At 41.1% G+C, this 21,797-nt stretch overlaps 1 protein-coding gene and 1 non-coding gene across 2 annotated transcripts in view; both read left to right on the top strand.

Moving 5' to 3' along the window:
- The first annotated feature begins 965 nt into the window (after positions 1-965).
- Positions 966-21,797, top strand: part of DLEC1 (DLEC1 cilia and flagella associated protein) — a 37,653-nt gene continuing 16,821 nt past the window's right edge. Inside the window, exons 1-21 of the mRNA XM_010712326.3 lie at positions 966-2,077; positions 2,155-2,295; positions 3,599-3,755; positions 4,259-4,369; positions 5,382-5,566; positions 6,230-6,450; positions 6,686-6,767; positions 7,181-7,268; positions 8,084-8,257; positions 9,010-9,146; positions 10,319-10,411; positions 11,618-11,708; positions 12,390-12,552; positions 14,611-14,803; positions 16,135-16,193; positions 16,687-16,861; positions 18,545-18,638; positions 18,875-19,005; positions 19,301-19,459; positions 21,029-21,168; positions 21,422-21,575. Of these exons, the coding sequence (XP_010710628.1) occupies positions 2,045-2,077; positions 2,155-2,295; positions 3,599-3,755; positions 4,259-4,369; positions 5,382-5,566; positions 6,230-6,450; positions 6,686-6,767; positions 7,181-7,268; positions 8,084-8,257; positions 9,010-9,146; positions 10,319-10,411; positions 11,618-11,708; positions 12,390-12,552; positions 14,611-14,803; positions 16,135-16,193; positions 16,687-16,861; positions 18,545-18,638; positions 18,875-19,005; positions 19,301-19,459; positions 21,029-21,168; positions 21,422-21,575 (2,781 nt within the window). The 5' untranslated portion in view covers positions 966-2,044. The remainder of the gene's footprint in view (positions 2,078-2,154; positions 2,296-3,598; positions 3,756-4,258; positions 4,370-5,381; positions 5,567-6,229; positions 6,451-6,685; positions 6,768-7,180; positions 7,269-8,083; positions 8,258-9,009; positions 9,147-10,318; positions 10,412-11,617; positions 11,709-12,389; positions 12,553-14,610; positions 14,804-16,134; positions 16,194-16,686; positions 16,862-18,544; positions 18,639-18,874; positions 19,006-19,300; positions 19,460-21,028; positions 21,169-21,421; positions 21,576-21,797) is intronic.
- On the top strand, positions 2,357-2,461 carry LOC116216785. Its single transcript, XR_004160236.1, has one exon. It is a non-coding gene; the product is annotated as a U6 spliceosomal RNA (small nuclear RNA).

Here is a 21,797-nt window from a genome sequence, read left to right on the forward strand (position 1 = left end):
CATTAGACAGAAGGACCTCATCTCCATTTCCAGATTCAGTGGTGTGTTTCTGGATTGCAGTTGGAAAAAAAAAGCATCCAGCTTCAAAACTGAGATGATTTGCTTGGCAGTTCTTCTGAAAGACAGTAAAGGTGAAAGTACAGAAAGCTTTTGCCGTAGTCAGATTTCATGTACATCTATATACTACTTTAACCAAAAACATCTGCTTCACTGCCACTGCTCTATGGCTTTCTGAAAAGCTGGGAATTAATTCTTTAAAAAATGCTGGATTTTATTAACAGCTAGCAAACAGATATTGTGATTAATTATAACAGCACGTGATGAGAAAAGTTGGAGTTCTGATATGGAAACATGTTAAAATAGGGATGTTCCAACCTACTTAGGAAGGCAAGGTTATATTTACGAGCCAGAAACAAAGAGTGAAGCTTTGCCATTTGAAAACACATGAACATGGCCCTGTCATTGTCAGATGACAGCAATTGCTCTGACTTGCCTTAACCTTTGGAACAGGATATTGCAGACTTGCTGAGTTTTCCCTTGGGAAAGTTTCAGTATTCACAGGGAACTGAAAACACAGCATTCCTCAGAGTCAAATTTGGTGTCATATTTGAATGGTGAAACACAGCTTTTGTTGCACTGAGGAACTAATGTTTGTGATAAGGTGCAGTCATAAAGCCATGTGTCACATGCCTACAAACACCATTCTGGGGCTTGCACCCGAGGCCTCATGCTGATCTGTTCTTGGATGAACGAATGCTGGCAAATTATTTTCGTGATGGCCCTTTCCTGGCAAAGGCCATCAGAGGGCAGTAGCACACCAGCACACTGCCTATCACACTTCCACCATTAGAACTCTGCAAATTCCCTTTGCAGGAATCAGAGTCCTAGAATCACTAAGGTTGAAAAAGAGAACTGAGACCACCAAGTCCAACTGTCAACCTACCCCCATCATGCCCACTGACCATGTCCCTCAGTGCCACATCTCTATGGTTCTTGAATACCTCTGGAAACGGTGACCACCACCTCCCTGAGCAGCTGTACCAATGCATTACGTCTTTCAGACAAGAAAATGTACCTAATATCCAACCTGAACCTCCCCTGGTGCATCTTCAGGCCATTACCTCTCGTCCTATCGCTGTTAGCTGAGAGCAGAGGCCGACCCCCACCTCAGCACAGTCTCCTCTCAGACAGTTGTAAACAGCACTGAGGTCTCCCTGAGCCTCTTCTCCACACCGAACAACTCCAGCTCCCTCAGCTGCTCCCATCACACTTGTGCTCCAGACCCCTCATAGCTCCTGCTGACACAACCAGGGTGCCGCTGGCTTTCTTGTCCACCTGGGCACACCGCTGGCTCAGCTAGCACCCCCAAGTCTTCCACTTCCATGCAGCTTTCTGCCTCTCTGCCCCAAACCTGCAGCGATGCATGGGGTTGTTATGACCAAAATGCAGGACCTGGCATTTGGCTGTGCTGAACCTCACAGAGCTGTCCCCAGCCCAGCAATCCAGCGCATCCAACTCCCAGCTGCTCTGACAGCGAGGAAGAAGCCCCACCACCATTGGCCTCTTTCACTCCCAGCACGACGCGGGGGAAGGAAAAACAACAACAAAGAGAGGAGGCAGGGCAAACACAAAGCGCCGCACAAGGCCGGTTTCTAAGGAAATATCACCCACTCAAGCGGCTGTTGTTAGCAACCAGCGTACACAGCCATGACGTTAGCGCAGGCTGAGGGGAAGAGTGATGATATTTCAGGTTGATAATGAAGGAGGCAGAAACAAGCCAAAGGGCAGAAATGCTGTATGAGCATCTCATGGAGCTATGATGCTAGATCAACTGCTCTGCTTAAAGTGACAACTGATAACAATGGAGCTGCTGCAGTGGTGAGAAGGGCATTGGGTGAGCAGTGAGGAACAGCTGGGGGGGTTCACCCCTTGTATTTCATTTTGGCCAGGGTTCCTCACGCCGCCCCGGGGTGGGCCCAGCTCTCACTGCCTGTGCGGTCGCTCAGCAACGGACAGCAGTGTTCTCTGGGCAGCGGAGGCCTCCATGGCGCAGCGCAGCCCCTCCACCTGCTCACAGGTAACGTCTGGCGGGCACACGGAGCTCTTCTTCCATACACATATGGGCTTTAAACATTCATCTCCTCACATCCTCAGGACATCTCCCACTTGCTGAGCGGCACCTTTAAGGACCTGTACACTGGAGATGTTATAGGGGCGGACATAGAGGCGAACTGGCTCAAGTCCCGAGGAGGAGATGATGCTTACCACGAGGCCTTTACAGAGGAGCTGGAGAAGGTACAAGGCAACATCAAGGCAGAGTTTGGAGCTCTGTTCAGGTTACTTCTTGTTACTTTGTGCTGGCTTCAGCCTTGCCTATATTAAAATAGGGGCAATGCAGAGAAGGTTATTATGGCCCCTGTGCAACGATGACATGCAAATTCATGATGGATTGATGGGCTGAGGGCAGTTGCATGAGGTTCAGCAAGACCAAGTGCCAGGTCCTGCACTACAGAATAAGCCCATGCATGGCTACAGGCTTGCAGCAGAGTGGCTGGAAGGCTGCATGGAGGCAAAGGACCTGGGGGTGTTAGCTAACAGCCAGCTGGACATGAGCCAGCAGTGTGCTCAGGTGGCCAGGATACCCGTAAGTTGTTCAGGGAAGGCTCAGGTTGGATATTAGGAAGAATTTCTCAGAAGGAGTGTTAACACTTTGGCACAGGCTGCCCAGGGAGGTGGTGGGTCACCATCGCTGTAGGTGTCCAAGGAACACGGAGATGTGGCACTGAGGGATGTGGTCACTGGGCATGGTGGTGCTGGGTGATGGTTGGACTTGGTGATTGTAGATGCCTGTTCTTTAACCTTAATGATTCTGCGACTCCATTATTAATTTTGAGGTCTTCTAAAAAATAGGAGAGAGCAAATCTGAATACATCAATAAATGAATACGTGAGTGCTCACAGCATGTTTTCAGTAATAGATGTGAATACTGATTTCTGATGCTGTCTGCCTGACCAAGATTTATTTCAGCTGACAGTACATGTCTCTCACTTCTGTGTGAGAGCTGAACTTGTCACCCAAGGCTCTCTTATATTGTCAGAAAATAAAAAAATAGGGCCCTTACAGGGCACAGTCTGTCTGATCCATTGGATTCCATTGACAGTGGAGAGAACTCACAATAAGCAGGACAGGAAAAAGCATGCAATTTTAGCTGACTGGATCCTGCTCTTTCTATTAAAAATAAATAAATCAGTCAAATGGTTAAATCTTATGACATAAAAGCTCAATGGAAAACTCATAAATAGGCTACAAGTGCTCTGACACCAACTGAGGTAAATGACACATATTTCTCCTTATCTTTCACATATTCTTGTTGATACATGGGCAGTTGGATACTGCTTCTTAAACTAGCTCAAATTAAATGAAAGCAGTGAAGGTGTTTTAGCATGACAATTTGTTCTTGTGAATTAATGATGTTTTACCAACCTCTGTCTACCGCTCAGACAAATAGAAAACATTTCTCTGTAAGGAGATATTTAATATTTATTTGTGATGGGTTAAATTACAGTTATTTCTCTATGATCACCCTTGCCTATGACAGCTTGTAGCAGAGTATAACCGCCGACTGACAGAAGCTGATATAGTAGAAGAGAACATCATTCAGGCACAGGTTCGAGCAAAAGCTGAAGAAGAAAGGGCCCTAAATGTGCTTAAAGGAGATGCTGGGAAAGACTTCCACAAAATGGGATTACCATCAGGTGAGGATTCCGGAAATACTATTTCTCCCCATTATGTGCCTGTAGTACCAGGGGATTAACACAACATTGGTCTGCAATCAATGATGGGGCTGACATGAGGCTCATGAGCTTCTAGTTTAGTTTTACATCGACAGAACAACTTTGATTTTGTGCAGAGATTCGAGAAGGGTAACATCTGCTTAACACTGTTAGAAATTAAATGACCAGGTTGTTTTCAGGGTATTAAACTTGCTGTCAATGGCTTACCCACCTAACTTACAACAAACATGCACACCTTGCTATATATCAACAACTATCAAAGATCATGTTGGCTAAACAGCTGAGTTTGAACTGAATTTAAAATTGTGGAGATGCATGTCCACATCCTCGGATTAAAATACTGGATTGTTTATCTATCCAAAAATATTGCCTGGTACTGAGGTAAAAAGAGAGCAGAATTTTGGGCTGACTTTGAGGGGCTAAGCTTCAGTGCTTATCTTTGTTTTCATCTTTTGCTGTTGTAGTGGCATCTTCTTTTAGGTGGATTGTGGATAATGAACTTCTAAGAAAAAATCATTTAACCTGTCCTGATGATTACATCACTGATAAAGTACCTGTTACTAGAGCACCAAAAGGTAACTTTTACAGAAGAGAATAATTGGGACTTTTTAGTACAACCTACAAGAACTGAAGCATTGGAGGACACAGCAGATCTGAGTATATTTTTATAGATAAATATATTCTAATATAAAAATTCCTTCTGCTTTAAAAGAGTGTAAAACAGCCTAAAGGGTATTAGAGGGACAGTGTCAAAACAAAATTGGCAAATTAAAATTACTATCCTCTGGAATTAATGGATTAATGAGTTTAAATTTAATGGTGGTCACACATTTGTTTGCAGTTCGGTATTAATTGCAACTTCTCTGCCTTTATTCAATTTCATTTGCATATTGCTGTAACTACATGTTGTATACAAAGTAGAGAAGTGGTTATATCAAGGTAAAAAACATTTTCAATGAGATAAAACTGTATTCTATATAGTTCTATATAGGTTGAGATTGAAATTTTCTGATTAGTCAATATTTCAGTTTAATTTTCAAATTAAGACAATTGCGGAAATCTTTGGAACAATGTCAAGACTTCTTCATAGATCTTTCAGACTAAACTGTATAATCACAAATTCCAAGATTTGGGTTGTTTACCCACTGTAATTCAAAACAAAGTCAATAATCTAAATACTCCAAGTATCCTCAATTTCATTGTTGAAGAATAGGAGCATGGATTGAAATGATCCATCTTGTCTACGTCAATTTTCTGACTATCATTCGACCATCATATAGAACTTAGTGTAAGCCCAACAGGACACTCCTTTAAGTCCCACTTGTAAGACTAAAACATCTTTCTGACAGTAATATAGCTTTCTTTCTACATAGCTTGTTTATCTGATACTTATAAAAGTTTTGTTATTAAATTACTTTGTTTCATCTGTGCAAAATAAGCTATAAATACGAATGAAATTTGAGAGGATTCGCAGGGTATCATTTTACCATTGACAAGACCAAAATAAACTCATATGCCTGTGCATAGAATAAATGCTTATCATTCATGTTCTTCTCTTTCAAAATTACATTTTCCTTTGAATTACAGGAAAACCAGAACCTGGCTATGTCAAGGAGACATTCAGTTTTAAGCAGCGCATTTCCTCACACTCATGTGAACGGATGTCTGCACACCTCCAGAAAATATCTGGTCGTCTACCAAGTGTATCTTTATCCACATTAACTCTACCTTCAACTCCAGACTCTTACCACCAGACCACAAAGACCAGTAAGGTACATTTTATGGATTTATTGATTTTATTCTTTCAGAATTGTAGGGTCTATTGCTAATCCTGGAACAAAAAGTGAATGTCTGCGCATTACCGATTTGGCTCCAGAATTTTTTCTCTTTGGTCTGTTAAGAACTGGTTTGGAGTACCTCTCCTATGAGGAAAGGTTGAGGGAACTGGGCTTGTTTAGCTTGGAGAAGAGAAGGCTCCAGGAAGACCTCATTGTGGCCTTCCAGTACTTGAAGGGAGCGTATGAACAGGAGGGGGAACGGCTGTTTGTGAGGGTGGATGGTGATAGGACAAGGGGGAATGGTTTGAAACTAAGGCAGGGGAGGTTTAGGTTAGATATTAGAAGGAAGTTTTTCACCCAGAGGGTGGTGAGGCACTGGAACAGGTTGCCCAAGGAGGCTGTGGATGCCCCATCCCTGGAGGCATTCAAGGCCAGGCTGGATGTGGCTCTGGGCAGCCTGGTCTGCTGGTTGGTGACCCTGCATATAGCAGGGGGTTGGAACTGGATGATCATTGTCGTCCTTTTCAACCCAGGTCATTCTATGATTCTATGAAAAGAGAAGCATATTTTTCTTTCAAGTTTTGATGCTTTCATAAGTCATGTACAGTTATCTTTTCCATTGTCCTCAGAGTTTCGGTGTCTCTTTGTTTTTTGAAGAAATCTAGTGCCTCACGGAAGGCAGACTGGAAAGGCAGTAAGTGCAAAGCAGAGAAAGAAGAAGAGCGTGCTTACCTTGCCAAGCTTGAGAAAACACAGAATTTTCTGAAGAATCCCCGCTTTTTCCCACCGAATGCTCTTCATGGAGGCAAATCTCTTGTCATGTCTCAAGGACAGGTGGAACAGATCATAAGCAGCAGAGAAGCAGAATGTGACACAGGGTAAGCAGTGTTTACATTTTATGGCTTCTGAGCAGGAACTCACAGAGAGTTTCACTATAGAATTACTTTGGATTTACACGTATTTTTTAAGCTAAATATATGGCCTCTACACTACATTCTGATTTTTTTTCCTAAAGTATACACTTTGAAAATGTTCATTTTGTCAATATTCAAAGACCCAGCAGTAAAATAATGTCATTTTCTTTCTTTCTTTTTTCTTTTTTTCTTTTTTCAGTGATACCTCCTTTGTTCCTGTGTTTCTTGCCAATCCACCTACTGTTTTGTTCTCTGATTATGAAGTTGGCCGTGTTTATGAGGTGAGAACTTCTTTGTAGGGAATTTGTTTGGTCACTGAGAAGCATTTTGTCCTGCCACAATCTACCTATTTCACCCAATCTTTTGGCATCCCTCAGTTCAACAGAAATCTGTGCTTCTTCTTTGTACTGATTTAATGACCCTTTAGCTTTGTTCAAGATATCCTTTCACACATGCAACTAACATTAACTAAAGAGAACCTTTTCCAATCTCTACTTGGTTTTGGTAGTGTTTGACAGAGACTTCATTGAACAAATTGAGAAAAATGATCCGTTTCAGCTTGGGCAGTATTCCTGATTTTAAGGCCTGTCTTGATGATAAATGAGGTACTACTTGCAAAGCAGTAGGGAATTGCAACCATTATAATGAGTGACAATAAACACAATGTAGTATTGTATTTTCTTTTTAAATGAAGATAACTGTAGAGCTTCAGAACATCACTTCAACATGTCACCGTGTAAGAGTTATTCCTCCCTCTACTTCAGTGTTTGCCATTGGGCCAGGTGAGTGTTCTTTTTACTGCCTTTAAGATGATAAAACTTACTTAAAAGATCTAATGTATCTGCTTCAACAAAGGGTTTTCAGAGACTCTGTACTTTGTTCAGCTATGCATACTGCTCTGGATAGTACAATGATCTGCTCAGTTCTTTAGAAACTTAATGTTGTTTTGCATTTCAGGGACCATTCATATGCAATTCAAAAGCAGATCCAAAAGGCCTAATGAATTATTTGAGAAGATTAACATGAAAATCTTTGAAATCAGATGCACTTGTATCTGTGGAATATCTAGACTGAAGCTTAGCCAAAACTCATCTAGGAACAGATTTAGTGTCCGTTGAAATTAGTGTGAAGAAAGGTCAAGAAACAGCATACTTAAATTGCAGCAAGGAAGATTCGGTTGAGGAAGAGCAATTAAAATATGCTTCCTACAATAGTTTAGCCAGGCATGAGATTAGACTATCTAAAGAGATTGTGGTATCATGGTCAAAGCATTGTAGGAATGTTTGAAAGTTAAATGCACACCTGTAAATCTTGTTTTGTGGCAGAGGGAAACTGGGTAACATGCCCATGCTTCTTCTCATTTTACTTCTGTACTTATGAGAAGCATATTTCAGACAAAAAAAAATTCTTTTGACTTCAGTGAAAAATTGACATACGCACAGATTGCACTGGCAGGTCCTTTGTGGCTTTTATCAGTTTGACCTAGGCGATACATGGGGAGAGGTTATAGGCACCTTTCCAGAGAGACTTGTGATCATGAAAACCTACGCCAACTTTGGGAGGTTGTGATTTTTTACTTTGCATTTTTTTTTCCAAGGAAAATTTCCAGGAAAGGGAGGAATGATTGCTCCTGGGATGACATGCCAGTATACAGTCCAATTTGCTCCTGAAAGTCTAGCAGATTATGAAGATCATATATTAGTGGAGACTCAAGTATCAGAACCTCTTCTGATCCCAGTTCAAGCTAAAAGACCACCTCCAGTGCTAACACGTCAGTAATGTCCAATTCTTAAGTTTCTCTTATTTTAAATGGATTTTTTTTTTTTAATTTGACTGTTTCCATTTTATATTGCAAAACAAATGTGGATAAATGTGGCAATGCTTTTTCTACGTTTTGCCATCCATCTCATTTTTACTCCGAATAGATTTCTTAGCTGTTAAAATGCAATCCTGTCAATTTTTTCATCCATTATTTGTATGTGCCACATGGAGCTCATTTCTTTCACTGTACTAGAGAAAGGAACAACTCTTCTATAATCATATCTTGTCAATTCCTAAACTTCTAACTGTAAACATTAAGGAATTACTTTTTAGTTATAAATATTTACTGTTATTCATTAACGTTCATTCTGTGTTGCATTCACTATATATTGATATGGCAGACCTGCTGAATTCATCAATTCATCTCCCAAATATTTAACCTCAGCTGCAACAACCAAGACACAACACTGCTTTTGTTTAAATACAGCTGTCCTGTTACACTGATCTTTTTGAAAGATCACCTTACTGCCATCATGCAATGGAGTTTTTTAGTACAAAGCACCATTCAAATGTAAGATGAATGCAGAAATACACAACTCATACCATTTAACTTTCAAATGGAAAGAGTGTAAGACTTTTTAGGATGACATATTCCTATGTAGCAGCATTGTCTTTAAAAAGTTGTTTAAGAACTAACTGGCTTGGCCATCTGCTACCTTTCACTGTCCGTGTATAACTGATTTTCTGTGTTCCTCATTGCAGTGCCTCATATTATAGACTGTGGTTTCTGCCTTGTTGGAGGAAGAAAAGTAACAGAGTTTTTATGCAGAAATGAGGGATTTAGCACTGGGAAGTTCTGCATAATGCCACAGGAAGCCTGGCCACCTCCTAATTTCAGGGTGAGCGATGAGAAGGAAAATCACAGAATCATAGAATTGCTCAGGTTGGAAAAGACCTTAAAGATCATCAAGTCTTAACCACAACCTAACCATACTACTGTAACTCTTAACAACCCTCTGCTAAATCATGTCCCTGAGCACCATATCCAGTTTTTCAACACATCTAGGGATGGTGACTCAACTACCTCCCGGGGGAGCCGATTCCAGTGCTCAACAACCCTTTCTGTAAAGAAGTTTTTTCCTGATATCCAACCTAAACCTCTCGTGGTGCAACTTGAGGCCATTATCCCTGGACATGGTATGGTATTGGTGCCCTGCTGTGAAGGCTTTTGAGAAAATGATGGTATAGTAGCACCAAAGTCTTAAGGCCTTACTGGATACATCTGTACTATTGTATTCCTTCAGGGATTCACATTTATTCTCCAGCCCAGTCTCCCTGTCTGTCCTCCTGCTGGCGCTCTGACTCGCCTCTGGGAGGAGTGGTCAGTTTATTACTCATGAACGGAAATGCAGCCAGTTCTAGCATTGCTTGAGCTGTTTCCCTGCTCACCAAAAATATCACTTATTGACCTGGCTGCACCTGCAGGCCCTAGCAGTCCACTCCAGTACTGCTTTTTCTTTAGCTTGCCATCACAAAACAGTGTCTAAGTGGTGTGGACAAAGATAAAAATGTGTCTGGTGGATTGGCCTTTCATGTGTTGGAAGTAAATGCTATTGGAATACCTGATGTGCCAGGTTATCCCTCCTGAAATACTGCAGATCCAGCTCAGAGTCATAAGCACGTAGAAACAGATACAGCTCCTGTGCTCAGGCATAACTGCTCCATAGAATGGCTTAGGTTGGAAGGGATCTTATAGATCATCAAGCTCCACTCTCCAAAGCTATAGGTTTCTTTTGTGATGAAGTGTGTTAGAGCTCCTGAGGTGAACATTTGTCTCTGCAGACAGCACCTTTCTTCCTTTTGCTTTCATCAAGGTAATTAGAAAACATGGAGTATTTATTCTAGCTAAGTCCTGTACTTAAGCCACATACTTTAGAGATGTGTGAAATGGGAAGGGGTAGAACAGTGATGTATACCTCCTATTTTAGGTAACCCTTTATTGTGAAAACAACAAGCTGATTTAATTTTATCTTTTTTTCTTATTTATTTTTTTTCCCCCTGAAACTCTTAGGCTGTTGCCACTCTTGGTTCTGTGATACAGGATCCATTCGGGATCTATCCTGCTGGTTTTGAGCTAGCTCCAGGGCAGAGTACAACAGTGGAGGTTAGTATATACTGCTATAGAAAGTATTTGCACTTTATGTTAGGAAAACAGCATAATTTTATGAGGTCTGGATCCTGCAAATTTGAGTTTGTATGAACAAAAAATATTTAAGACCTTTTGTGGAATTATTCTGGAAGAATTGCAGCTGTGAGCCCTACAGAAGGGTCTTTCATTATAGCTTCTAAGTCTTACTTACCTACTCAGAGATCAGCCAGATTTTGCTCATCCAAAGAATCCCGTTAGAGAAAACAGGAATCAAAGAACACAGGAGTCTTTATTTTACTCCAGCTGGAACATTAAGTTCAAGAAACTTTTCCTTTGAGAGCTTTCTTGGAAAGATATTTTGGAAAACAAATCATTTCAGCATAGAGCAGCAGGTACAAATCTTTCATTTCTGCTCTGCTGTTTGCTGAAAAAGATCCTGCAGCAGTTTTGCAGCCTGGCACATCTGCTTTCACCAACAGCCATGTTTCATCATTGCATCACTATGGGGAGAGGATGAATGGTATAGGGAGCACACAGCCAGCCTCCAGCCCTGCCTTTCTCCAATCCCTCCTGGCTGCTGCTAAAAGCATCGTGTCATGCAGGTGTGGGTAAAGGAGATGAGTTATTTCTTCTTCTCACTTCCCAGCTAGCTGCATTGCTTCAGGAGGGCCACACATGTGGAAGAAGAGGTGGATTTAACACGTTAGACTTGTAGGCGGTAATGGATAACAGAAGAAAACATGGCACGCGGTACCAGAGCCAAAGGTTGTGCAGTTTGGGACCTGAATCTTCTTTTTTTCTTAAGTGAATCTCAGGAAGGGCACACAGCAGCTGGCCCTGCTCACACTGCTGGAGCTTTACAGGCAGCATTGGCTTTGCACAAGGAGGAAGAACTGATTGTGAGGGTGCAGTTTGTATGACTAATGTAATAAACTGCCTCCAATGACAGGGACTACAAAGACAGCCTGTGGTGACCGACCAGATATACATATGTAGGTGTAGTTGCCCCCAGAAGGCACCTGTTTCTTTTGGGTCTGTGTTAAGGAAACTTGGCTCTGTCTGCTTCTTGTAAATGTAGGATTATTTATTATTATTGTAAATGTAGGATTATGAAGTCATTAATCACAAGGACTGTCTGTTACTGAGCACTTATAAATTTAAGTTTATGACTTCCTGGAGAAAAGTCAGTTATGACATCACTATTGCCATTTTCTCTTTCAGGTAGTGTTTTTCCCTTCTTTGCCAGAAGTCTCACAACAAACATACACCATTGTTTGTGACAACTGCCAGGTCAATGATGTTACAGTCACAGGTTTGTTCCTAACGTCCTTCTAACATGCAGATCCTCATAATGTGAGCGGTGGTCAATGGACATATGGGTGTGAAGCAAATTTGGGACATATCTTGAGTTAAGGAGAGATGGGCAGTCTTTGATTGACAAGTGAAACCAGTTTAAATTATTGCAAATGTGAGTGCATGTCCACTGATGTAACTGTGAATACTGTGACATTAGGCTTAACTTCAGATCCATACAATCACCTTACTACAGGTATTTCATTCAGTAGATTTTAATAATGCTTTTGCTGCTTATTATACTGGGAGCTACATGATCAACCATTACAAATGCTCAGCTGTCTTCAATGAAACAATGCTGATGTAAATGAGCTGAGGCTGTGGCCATGAAATCCAAATCTATTAAGTTCGTAAAGTGAGGATCTCAACTGATAGATGGTGAAAATATAATAAAAATATGTAATTAATAATATATAATATAGGATATATAATAGGATATATAATAGGATATATAATATAGGATAATATATTTTCCTGATAACACCAGGAAAACACTGTACAGAGCTCTGAAAGTTGAGGAAACACCATACATAATCAAGATATAATCAGTAATGGCCACTGCTGACATTTGGTGTTAATGAGTAATATAGCAAAGTTAGTAGCCAGATGGTAAATAATAATACCTATTTATTTCTTCAAGGGGTTGGACAGCTGATAGCTCTGGAGCTTTTGCATGTTACAGGCGGAGAAAGCAGCCCTGAACCTGGTGAAGTCACTGATGTAACAGCTCAGCACCTCATACGATTTGACCCCCAGAACCCACACACCACCACACAGAAGAACCTGGTTATAAGAAACTCTACGTATGTAACCACTGCTAATAGCATAATGTTCTGCAGTTGGAATGTACTGGTAGGAATCTCATTTGTGATGCCATGCTCTCTCAGACTGCGGAAGTCTGAGAATTTGAAGTCATGTGCTTGTTGAACTTCGTGTGGAAGCTTTTTGCTTTGTTGTAGAGTAATTAAGGTTCAAGGACATGGTCCTAAGACAAGGATGATTGCAGAAGTATTTAAGAGGGTCGTCTTGGTTTTACCTCATCTAATTTTGCATGTCTACAATGTGTATTGTACAAAAAATGAAGCACCCTGTCCTTAGAGGTGTTCAAGGCCAGGTTGGATGGGGTCATGGGCAGCCTGGTCTGATATTAAATGGGGAGGTTGGTGGCCCTGCCTGTGGCAGGGGGGTTGGAGATTCATGATCCTTGAGGTCCCTTCCAACCTGGGCCATTCTGTGATACACACCTGTCTAGCTAAGCAGCTATACTTCTGTCCTTTCACAGAGCAGGAAAATAGGTGCATTTTAGGATGCAAGTCTGGACTGATTGTAGGCACCTTCCATAGAATGAGACAGCGCATCCTGGACTGCACCGGATCTCCTATTTAAAAAGGAAACCCAGCGTGATTAGCTCAGGTTAAAATTTTCATGATTCCAACTGTAGTCTCCTAATAGATTTAAATATAAGCTCTATTTGAAGTCAAAGAATACATCCCTCTGTAATTACATTGTACTGAGCATGGTAGAATACTGATCACTCTAACAATAATAATGCACTAATTTGCATGATTCTGATAACCAGAGGCTGCAAGCCATAAGGGCAGTGAGAAGTTCAGTGCTATTTCTAGATACACTCATGTAAATCACTACTTGCTACAGTACATTTCTGGGATTTTACCTAGCCTGGAAGCCAAACACGCATAATGCCAGAACAGAGTGTTGTTTGGGCATAAGTATGACTTGGTGAACTAGATGCTGTATCTAATGAAGGATGTGACTCTCTGTCAACTTCCATCTTCTAAAGAATTTTCTCTGCTTCAGGATCATGACAGCATGACAGCATTTGCCAGGGTGTTAGATTTGTGTTAAACAAAGCTGGACAGTCTTAGACTGAACTCAGTAAAGAGAAAACTTAATGATGCTATAGAAAGTGATACAAGGAGTTGTTCAGTTTTTTGTCGTTATTTTCATTTTGAAACTCCGCTGTCCTTTCTCCACTTTCTTAGGCTAAGTTCTTGAGGTCAAAATGAACAAGGTTTTAAAACTATGAACTCATCCCATGGGATATACTTCTGCTGAAACAACCCAGTTAAGCAACATTTTCTGGATTACTGCTGTAATCTTCACTGGAGCCCCAGTTTGTTGACATGTTAAAAACCAGACCTTGTGTTTGGATTAAATTCAGAATGTTATGTAGATCATTAGCAGTGATCCAACGCAAACATACTGATATCAGAAGGAATGGTCCTGTTGATTTCAAATTCTTGAAAAAAGAGTTTTAGTGTTCCTTAAAAGTTGTATTACATGATGAATTGCATAAATCATAGAATCATACAGAATGGCCAGGGTTGGAAGGGACCTCAGGGATCATGAATCTCCAACCCCCCTGCCACATGCAGGGCCACCAACCTCCCCATTTAATACCAGACCAAGCTGCCCAGGGCCCCATCCAACCTGGCCTTGAACACCTCCAGGGATGGGGCATCCACAGCCTCTCCAGGCACTCTCTCTGTAAAGAACTTCCCCCTGACATCTAATCTAAACCTTCCTTCCTTTTGAGCTTAAAATAAGAAAGCATAAAAATCTCTTTCATAAATATATGTGCATAAATTCCTTCAATATATTAGCACGTTCTCCTGTGGAATTTATGCACTCTTCCTGTGCTGTCTTGTCAGCTTGGTAGCTCACAAGGACTGGAAACTGTAATCCCCTGCAATTCTAAAGAGAGGAATTATCTACATGGGGAAAAAACAAAACAAACAAACAAAAAGTAACTAAAAGTTTTCTGCCAAAATTCTCTCAGCATTTAATTATTATTTTTTTTAATGATAGCTTTATTCTCTTATTTTTCGATCTCTTTGTAGCCACGTAGAACTTCCTTTTTACTGGCAGATAATAAAGCCCAATCTGCAACCAATATTGCCAGGAGAAACTGCACATTCCGTGACACTTGAATACAACCGAGAGACGGAGTTGGCTTTCTCCCTGAGTCCTGAACAGGGAGTTCTGCTTCCCCACGCTGATCATGACTTTACCCTCGCTTACACTCCGCAGGAGGTACGGTTTGTGATTCCTTCCTATCTACAAACTCCAGCTGTGTGTTTTTATGCAAGTCATAAAACCCTTGCTGTGCAACTTTGTGAATTAAATGCAATTAGCTGGTACTATGCTCTAATAAACGGTATTCAAAACTAAAAGAAAACATATTTTGACTGCAAAGTATGAGGCAGCTTCTGATTTCATGTGATTTTTGGTACTGACTGGACAGCATTAGTTTTAGACTGAGACTGTGGACACATCCTCTTAGCTGCAGCTGTGCTGGCTGGTAAAGCTGCCATTTGTACCACTACCAGCCCCTTCACGCTGACCTGATACTTTGGGTCTGCTTTGAGGATCTGCCCTATAGCTACCACAGCCCAAACTGACTTGGGTAGCAAACTGGTGATCTCAACTCTTTCCAGCCTTAGTTTATTTGGGCTGAGAAAGGTCCAGAGAACAGCTCTGTGGTGAAGTTCTAGCAGTAGCCTTTGTCAGAGGAGTGATGATATGCAGCTGTGGTAGAGGGTGCAGTGATGTTTGAGTGCAGCTGAACTGATGGATGTCTGTCTTCGTGTCTGTTCTCTCATCCTCGTAAATAAGGAGTATGAGCTCACTGCATTTAAAGAAACATGAGCCAAACTAAACCCATGAGTACAAATATCCCATGTTGTGATGATTGACAGACATAGGAATGCCTCAAGTAAGTGTGGAGGAGAAATTAGCTTATAAGAAAACACTTCGATGAGTCAATATGAAAATGTATTAATGATATTTTCAAGATTTTAATTTATTAACACGAATGTTTGAAGTTTACATCTACACTTAGATAAATATCGCTCGGTAAACAAACAAATCCTCTGCAAAACACTTCAGATTTAAGGCCTGCCTCTGTGGTTGTGTTTCTGTTTGAATACAGGAAGTATCTTCTTTATCCCATCATGGCAAAAACAGAGTTTTTTATTCAAAATTAAATTGATGGCCAAGTAAGTTAAATGTCCTAAAGTGGCTAAAGCAAATTCTGTTAGCACAGCAATACTAATCTTCATTTGCAGAGTATTTGCAGATGTTTGTGTGTAGTATGCAATCTACCAGGGAGATAATAACTAGCGTGTCAAAAATGAATGTTTTTCTTGGAACCATACTCCATGAGATCAGAATCTTGGCTTAATGTTTTGCAGTCAAACATGTTTTCTTTTAGTACCTCTAGATTTTGAATACAGTTTATCAGAGTTTAGGATCTCAGCGATGATTCTTCGTTATTTAAATGTAAACTCAGTTTTCATCTCAGTTTTTTGAATTCTCAACATAGCCAATTACTTGAGAATAAAATCCCCTCTTTATCTGTACAGCTGAAGATTTACCACAGTGTGATACAGCTGGTTCTGAGGGACATCCCAGAATCACCTAGGTAAGCTGAGAATCAGTACTTTCCAGCCACATTTTAGCTATGCTATTGCATTACATCACTGGGGTTCTCTATTTTCCTACTTACGGTGGACTGACAGTTATAAAGCATTTTTTATGCACAGCCAACAGTGGTACAAATAGCTTATCTCAATGTCTGAACACGTGCCTTAGCCCTAGCTGAGATTGCACCTCTCTTGGAAAGATATTGTCATTTGTTCGTTTCCTATGCTTTGTGCTGAGGTTTCCATCAGCTTTTGTTATTGCTGTTTGTCACAGCAGTCTATGACTTACATATTTAATCCATGAATGTTCTGGGACAGAGTATGTTAAAAGACTACTGGAAGTCTTCCTGTTGCTTATTGCTCCAACCTGGGTTTACTGCACTCCAGCAGTCTGGAGTGGAGAAGCTTTTGCTAATTTGCACTTCTGATCGGGCAATTAAAAGATGGCACCAAGTTGAACAGTTAATAATTCTACCACATTTCCTTCTGAAGTTTAGTAAGGGAGAGAATGCTCCAAAACATCTCAGAATACCCAGCAGAGGATGTAATAGCACTGGATATAGAAGTGAAAGGATCCACGGAGCCATTTCAGCTTCTTCTGGAACCGTACGCCGTTATCATCCCTGGAGAAAGCTTTCTTGGTGTAAATGTCAGAAGAACATTTAAGGTTTGTTTGCTCTTTACTTCATTTCTATCAGCTGCTTTGTGACTCTGGCTATGATAGGTGTTGTTAGAAGATATCAGATGATCCATATGGTTTTAATTTTTCTTAAATATTTTTAAAGGAGGCTATGAGTACCAAGCTGAAATGCCCTAGCAGGCCTCCTCAGCCCTGCGCTCAAGGCAGAAGGCTTTGCTCTGTTTTCATCTCTGAAGTTTGATATTGCAAAGTATTACACTTGTAAATGCTTTTCTGGGTCACAAACCAGTGCTCATCCATCTGCCAGCCCTGCAGTGCAAGATTTTTCCAGCTGGGAAGAATTAACCCATGGATGATTAAATTACTTTGTAACAGAGACACTGTTTGTTTAAAGGACTACAGCAGGAAAGCTACAGAAATCACTTCTGCTGAAGCTTCTTAGATCTATTTCTGTGGCTGCAGATTCTGTTAATTTCTGCTTGGATATTATGGGATGAGCTTCTGCTGCAATCCACTCACTCAGCATTCATTTCACTATAGGCCAGGATCATTTTGATTCTAGTTTCAACTGGGAAAAATAGGTCTATTAGCAATAGCCGGGCAAGAAGACACTTCCTAGTTAATGATCTTTACATTTTTTCTTAGAGAGGTTCAAATGCAATAACGTTCTGGGAGAATCAGTGAGTTCAGGTTTCAGAAAACACCAAATCCCAGTGCAAAGGTAGCCACTGAATTCATCTGGTTAAAGATGGTGCTTTGGGCATAGATCTCCTCCTCCGAGCTACCTGCTGTAACTTTCCTTATAGTGCTTGGACATCCAAGGGGTGACTCCTAACATCTCCCAGGCTAAAATAATTTGGAGATATTGCTGCTAGCAATGTCTAATTGGCATCAGTGACTGCAAAGAGCCCTAGAAGATGGGATCAGATAAGGAGCTCTCAGCCACTTTGAAGACATCTGAAATCCAGTCAGCCGAATCCTACTTCTTGTTTTTGTTTTACATTACAGAGGGAAGGTGACTGGATGTGGTGAAAAAAGAGCACAGCACTGGATTGGTAGTGTTCAAGTCAGATGTTAGATGTTCCATGCCTTTCCACTTTGTGTTAGTTCAGTTTGTATTAATATCAGGTGAAGATACAGTATGCTAGAGTACATGCTACAGTATGCATCAAAGTATTTTAGTAGGCACTAACATTTAGAGAAGAGCAGGCTGCAGGGAGACCTCATTGTGGCCTTCCAATACCTGAAGGGAGCGTATAAACAGGAGGGGGAACAGCTGTTTACGAGGGTGGATAGTGATAAGACAAGGGGCAATGGTTTTATACTGAGACAGGGGAGGTTTAGGTTAGATATTAGGAGGAAGTTTTTCACACAGAGGGTGGTGAGGCACTGGAACAGGTTGTCCAAGGAGGGCATTCAAGGCCAGGCTGGATGTGGCTCTGGGCAGCCTGGTCTGCTGGTTGGTGACCCTGCACATAGCAGGGGGTTGGACTGGATGATCACTGTGGTCCTTTTCAACCCAGGCCATTCTATGATCCTGCAATTCTATGATTTTATGATTTACTGAGGATCAGGATGTCATTAAAGTTTGCAATATAAGTATGTGATGTGAGACTTGCAGTACCTAGTTTGCAGTGCATCACTGCTCTCAGCATATGGACTTGTTGCTGTGCAAGCTTCTGGTATGTTAATTAACTTTAATTGTTACAGATGTGGAATAATAGCAAGTCACTGATCAAGTATACATGGGAGAATATCACAGACTGTGCCATTATGGAAGTTGAACCTCTTACTGGTGTCATAGGTAAAGTTTCTGTGATTTATGAGTATTAGTTAATGATAGAAATATTTAAATTGGTACAAGTGAATGAGAAAAGCTGTAGAACATTATATTGCAAGGTGTCAGACAGGGCTGATCCCCAGTCTGCTGGAGCCAGCAGGAGGCTTCATTTGGTTCCAAGATCTCCAATTCCAGCCTTACAGCAGCTTATTTCTGTTCAGGAAGGTGAGACTTTGATTCTATATTTTTTTCTTTTCTAGATAGGAATAAATACTGTGAATTTGAACTGATGATTGCTGGAATCAGACCTGGGTGTGTCAGCCATAACCTGCAATGCCAAATTGAACACTCTGCAGAGCCAGTTGTGCTGCACGTTGAGGCTGCTTTTAAGGTAAGAACCAGCCTGGTGTTGCAGGGCCAGGCTGTTGGCTCTGTAAAGCTTTTTGCTTCTTGAAGGCCTGACAGATCTAGGGCAGTTACAAATATGAAGCATTTTTGCTGTCTGGTATCAACTGTGTAAATGCTGATATTCCCACAATAGTAAGATTTTTCTCTATTACACAGAAGGCATTTGCTTTCTGCTTTTCTCTGTGAAGTAGAAGATTAATCTTAGCCTAGTGTACGCTTTTTAATTAAGGAGTTTTGGCAGAAAAGTCCATTTTGCCATCTGTTTTCTGGTGTTCTAGGGTCCTCTTCTTCATATTGGTGTTCCCTCACTCCGCTTAGGTTTGATTAAGCCAGGTGAGAGTGTGGTAGGAACCTTTGAGATTCAAAATCTGTGCCAGCTGCCAGCACGGTGGAGAATGCAAGAAAGCCAGGTTTGTCTAGCTGAAAGGAATGAAGAGGTAAGTAACTGCTACAGCTTGCCATGTTCCTTCTTCAGCTATTACTTCCTCAGGCTTAGCAGCTGTACTTTTCATTCCAGATACGCAAAGTTTTGATTTCTGCAGTTCATTATGCAGCTGGTTCTGCAGTTACTTAAGGCCAGTCTGGATGGGACTGTGAGCAACCTAGTCTAGAGGGAGATGGCCCTGTCTACAGCAGGGTGTTGGAACTGCATGATCTTAAAGGTCCCTTCCAACCCAAACCAATCTATGATTCTATGAAGTGCACAAGTTTTTTAGAAAATAAATGTATATGAAGTTTTGTTGTTTTTTTTTTAACTTTTGTTAATTTCAACATGATTGAAAGAGCCATGGAGTATTTCCTCTTTGTCAGAGATTTAGGCTACTACTAATGTATGAAAGGGAGTAAGACCTTCTCATTCTGATAAGGCTGCTCAGCACTCTTCCCACACCACTGACATTAAAGGGAAGTGAGGATACCTGGACTTTAGGATGAGTGCTTTCTCTAGTAATAAAACCCAAACTATGCTTGCTGGTCTCCTTGCATAACTGACCATACAGGGAATTGTTTGCTTTTATTGTGGCAAAAATGGTATAAACAGTGCTTGGATATTCTGTTTTCCTGGACAGCTTGTGTCAGTTCTGCACTGAAAGAGGAGTTTTCTGTTGGTTATCTCAGGAGATGAAAGGCTGTGTGAAGCTGCTCCTAATTTTATGACTTCTTCAGCTTTGGATTATTTTTTTTTTTCTTACATGTGATGCAGATGTGTCACCAACTCTGGTTGAAATTTGATGGAAAAAGAGAAGGATTTATGAGAGGTGGCTATGGCAGCTGTGTGTGTGCTTGTCTATCCCTTTCCCCCAAAATAACTATAATCAGAAATGCCTGAATCAAGATATGCTTCTCACAGTCCTCAAACCCTTCTTTCTCACTTTGTTATTCCTTTGTTCCCTGCATTCTCAACACTTCCTAGGACCTCAGAGATTGCAGAGACTTAATCTGTTGAATTTATCACCCCAGAGCCCATTCATATTGCAGTGGAGATGATAGGTCAATTTCTTGCTTCCTCCTACATAAAAGCTGCCTCTTTCCTTTACCTGAATCTCTCCAGCTCCTGTCCCACACTGGTGCTTTTTCAATTTATTTCTGGTCTTCCAACCTTCCTTTTTTGACTCTCTGTCCAAGAATCTCTCCTTGGCATCTTGCATAGCTGCTGTTCAACCTCTTTGGAAGTAGCCACTGCTACTAGTACTGACTGCTTTGCATTCCCCCTCGCCACACACACCTTTTTAAGCCCTTGGCTTTGACAGCCCTTCTCTTAACTCATGGCTGTTTTACTAGCTGTCCCCACAGATGCCAAGTCCTTTCTCCTTGTCTAGCCAGGTTTTCACAAAGCTATCATTGCATGTAGTAAAATCTAACCAGATGGGACTGCAGGGGCAGAGAAACATGACATGTCTGAGGAGAAACTGGTCGCACGTGAATCTCAATTGGAGCGTATAGGTACAGCATTTTACACTTCCTTTATGGGCATCAAAAGCGTTTCTATTCCTTCTCTTCTCTCACAGGTATCTCCCTTTACCATTCAGCCATCTGCTGAATTATTACCTCCTTTGGGTACATGCAGTGTGTCAGTTCAGTACACGTCGTCGCTGTGTCAGCGTCTCCATACAGTATTAGAACTAGAGGTAGAAAATGGAGAAAGGAGGTAAGGGGAAAAAGCCACATTCTGCTTTATTTTTTTCCTGACATTCACATGTGATTTTCAGCATGGGTAGGTTTGTCTCCTAAAACAAAAATACATAGCAAAAACTCAGAATGGGCTCGTGTAACCTATCAAAGAACTAGCTAATCACTAATATTGCTAAGTAAACATAATCAGCATTCTTTCCAGCATGCTGTTGTATGTCTAGCACATCTCGTTAACGATAACAATAGGCCATCTGTGTGTTTACTTCCAGTTACCTTCCTGTTTCTGTTGAAGTTCAGACCCCCCAGGCATGCCTGTTATCTAGTCATCTAGTGCTCACTGAAACGTATACTGGAATTCCTGTCAAAGCAACAAGCAAACTTTTCAACCAGACACGGCTGCCAGCAAAATACTCATGGGGAAAGGTAAGTGTGTTTCTAATAGATGAAGAATAAAGCAGGGCTGGAATTTCCATCAAAATACAAATGATAATTAAAAGCTTTTCTGATGTGTCCTTTGACTAGTGATTCCTGTCTTCTGGCTTATGGGCAGGACTTCAGCTTGAGACCAGACTTGATGAAGAGATTATCTACCCGTTGATGTTAATGTGTAGTTACTGACTATTGATCACTCCTTGGAGGGTGGTG

The sequence above is a fragment of the Meleagris gallopavo genome, chromosome 6, assembly GCF_000146605.3.
Source record: "Meleagris gallopavo isolate NT-WF06-2002-E0010 breed Aviagen turkey brand Nicholas breeding stock chromosome 6, Turkey_5.1, whole genome shotgun sequence".
NCBI lineage: Eukaryota > Metazoa > Chordata > Aves > Galliformes > Phasianidae > Meleagris > Meleagris gallopavo.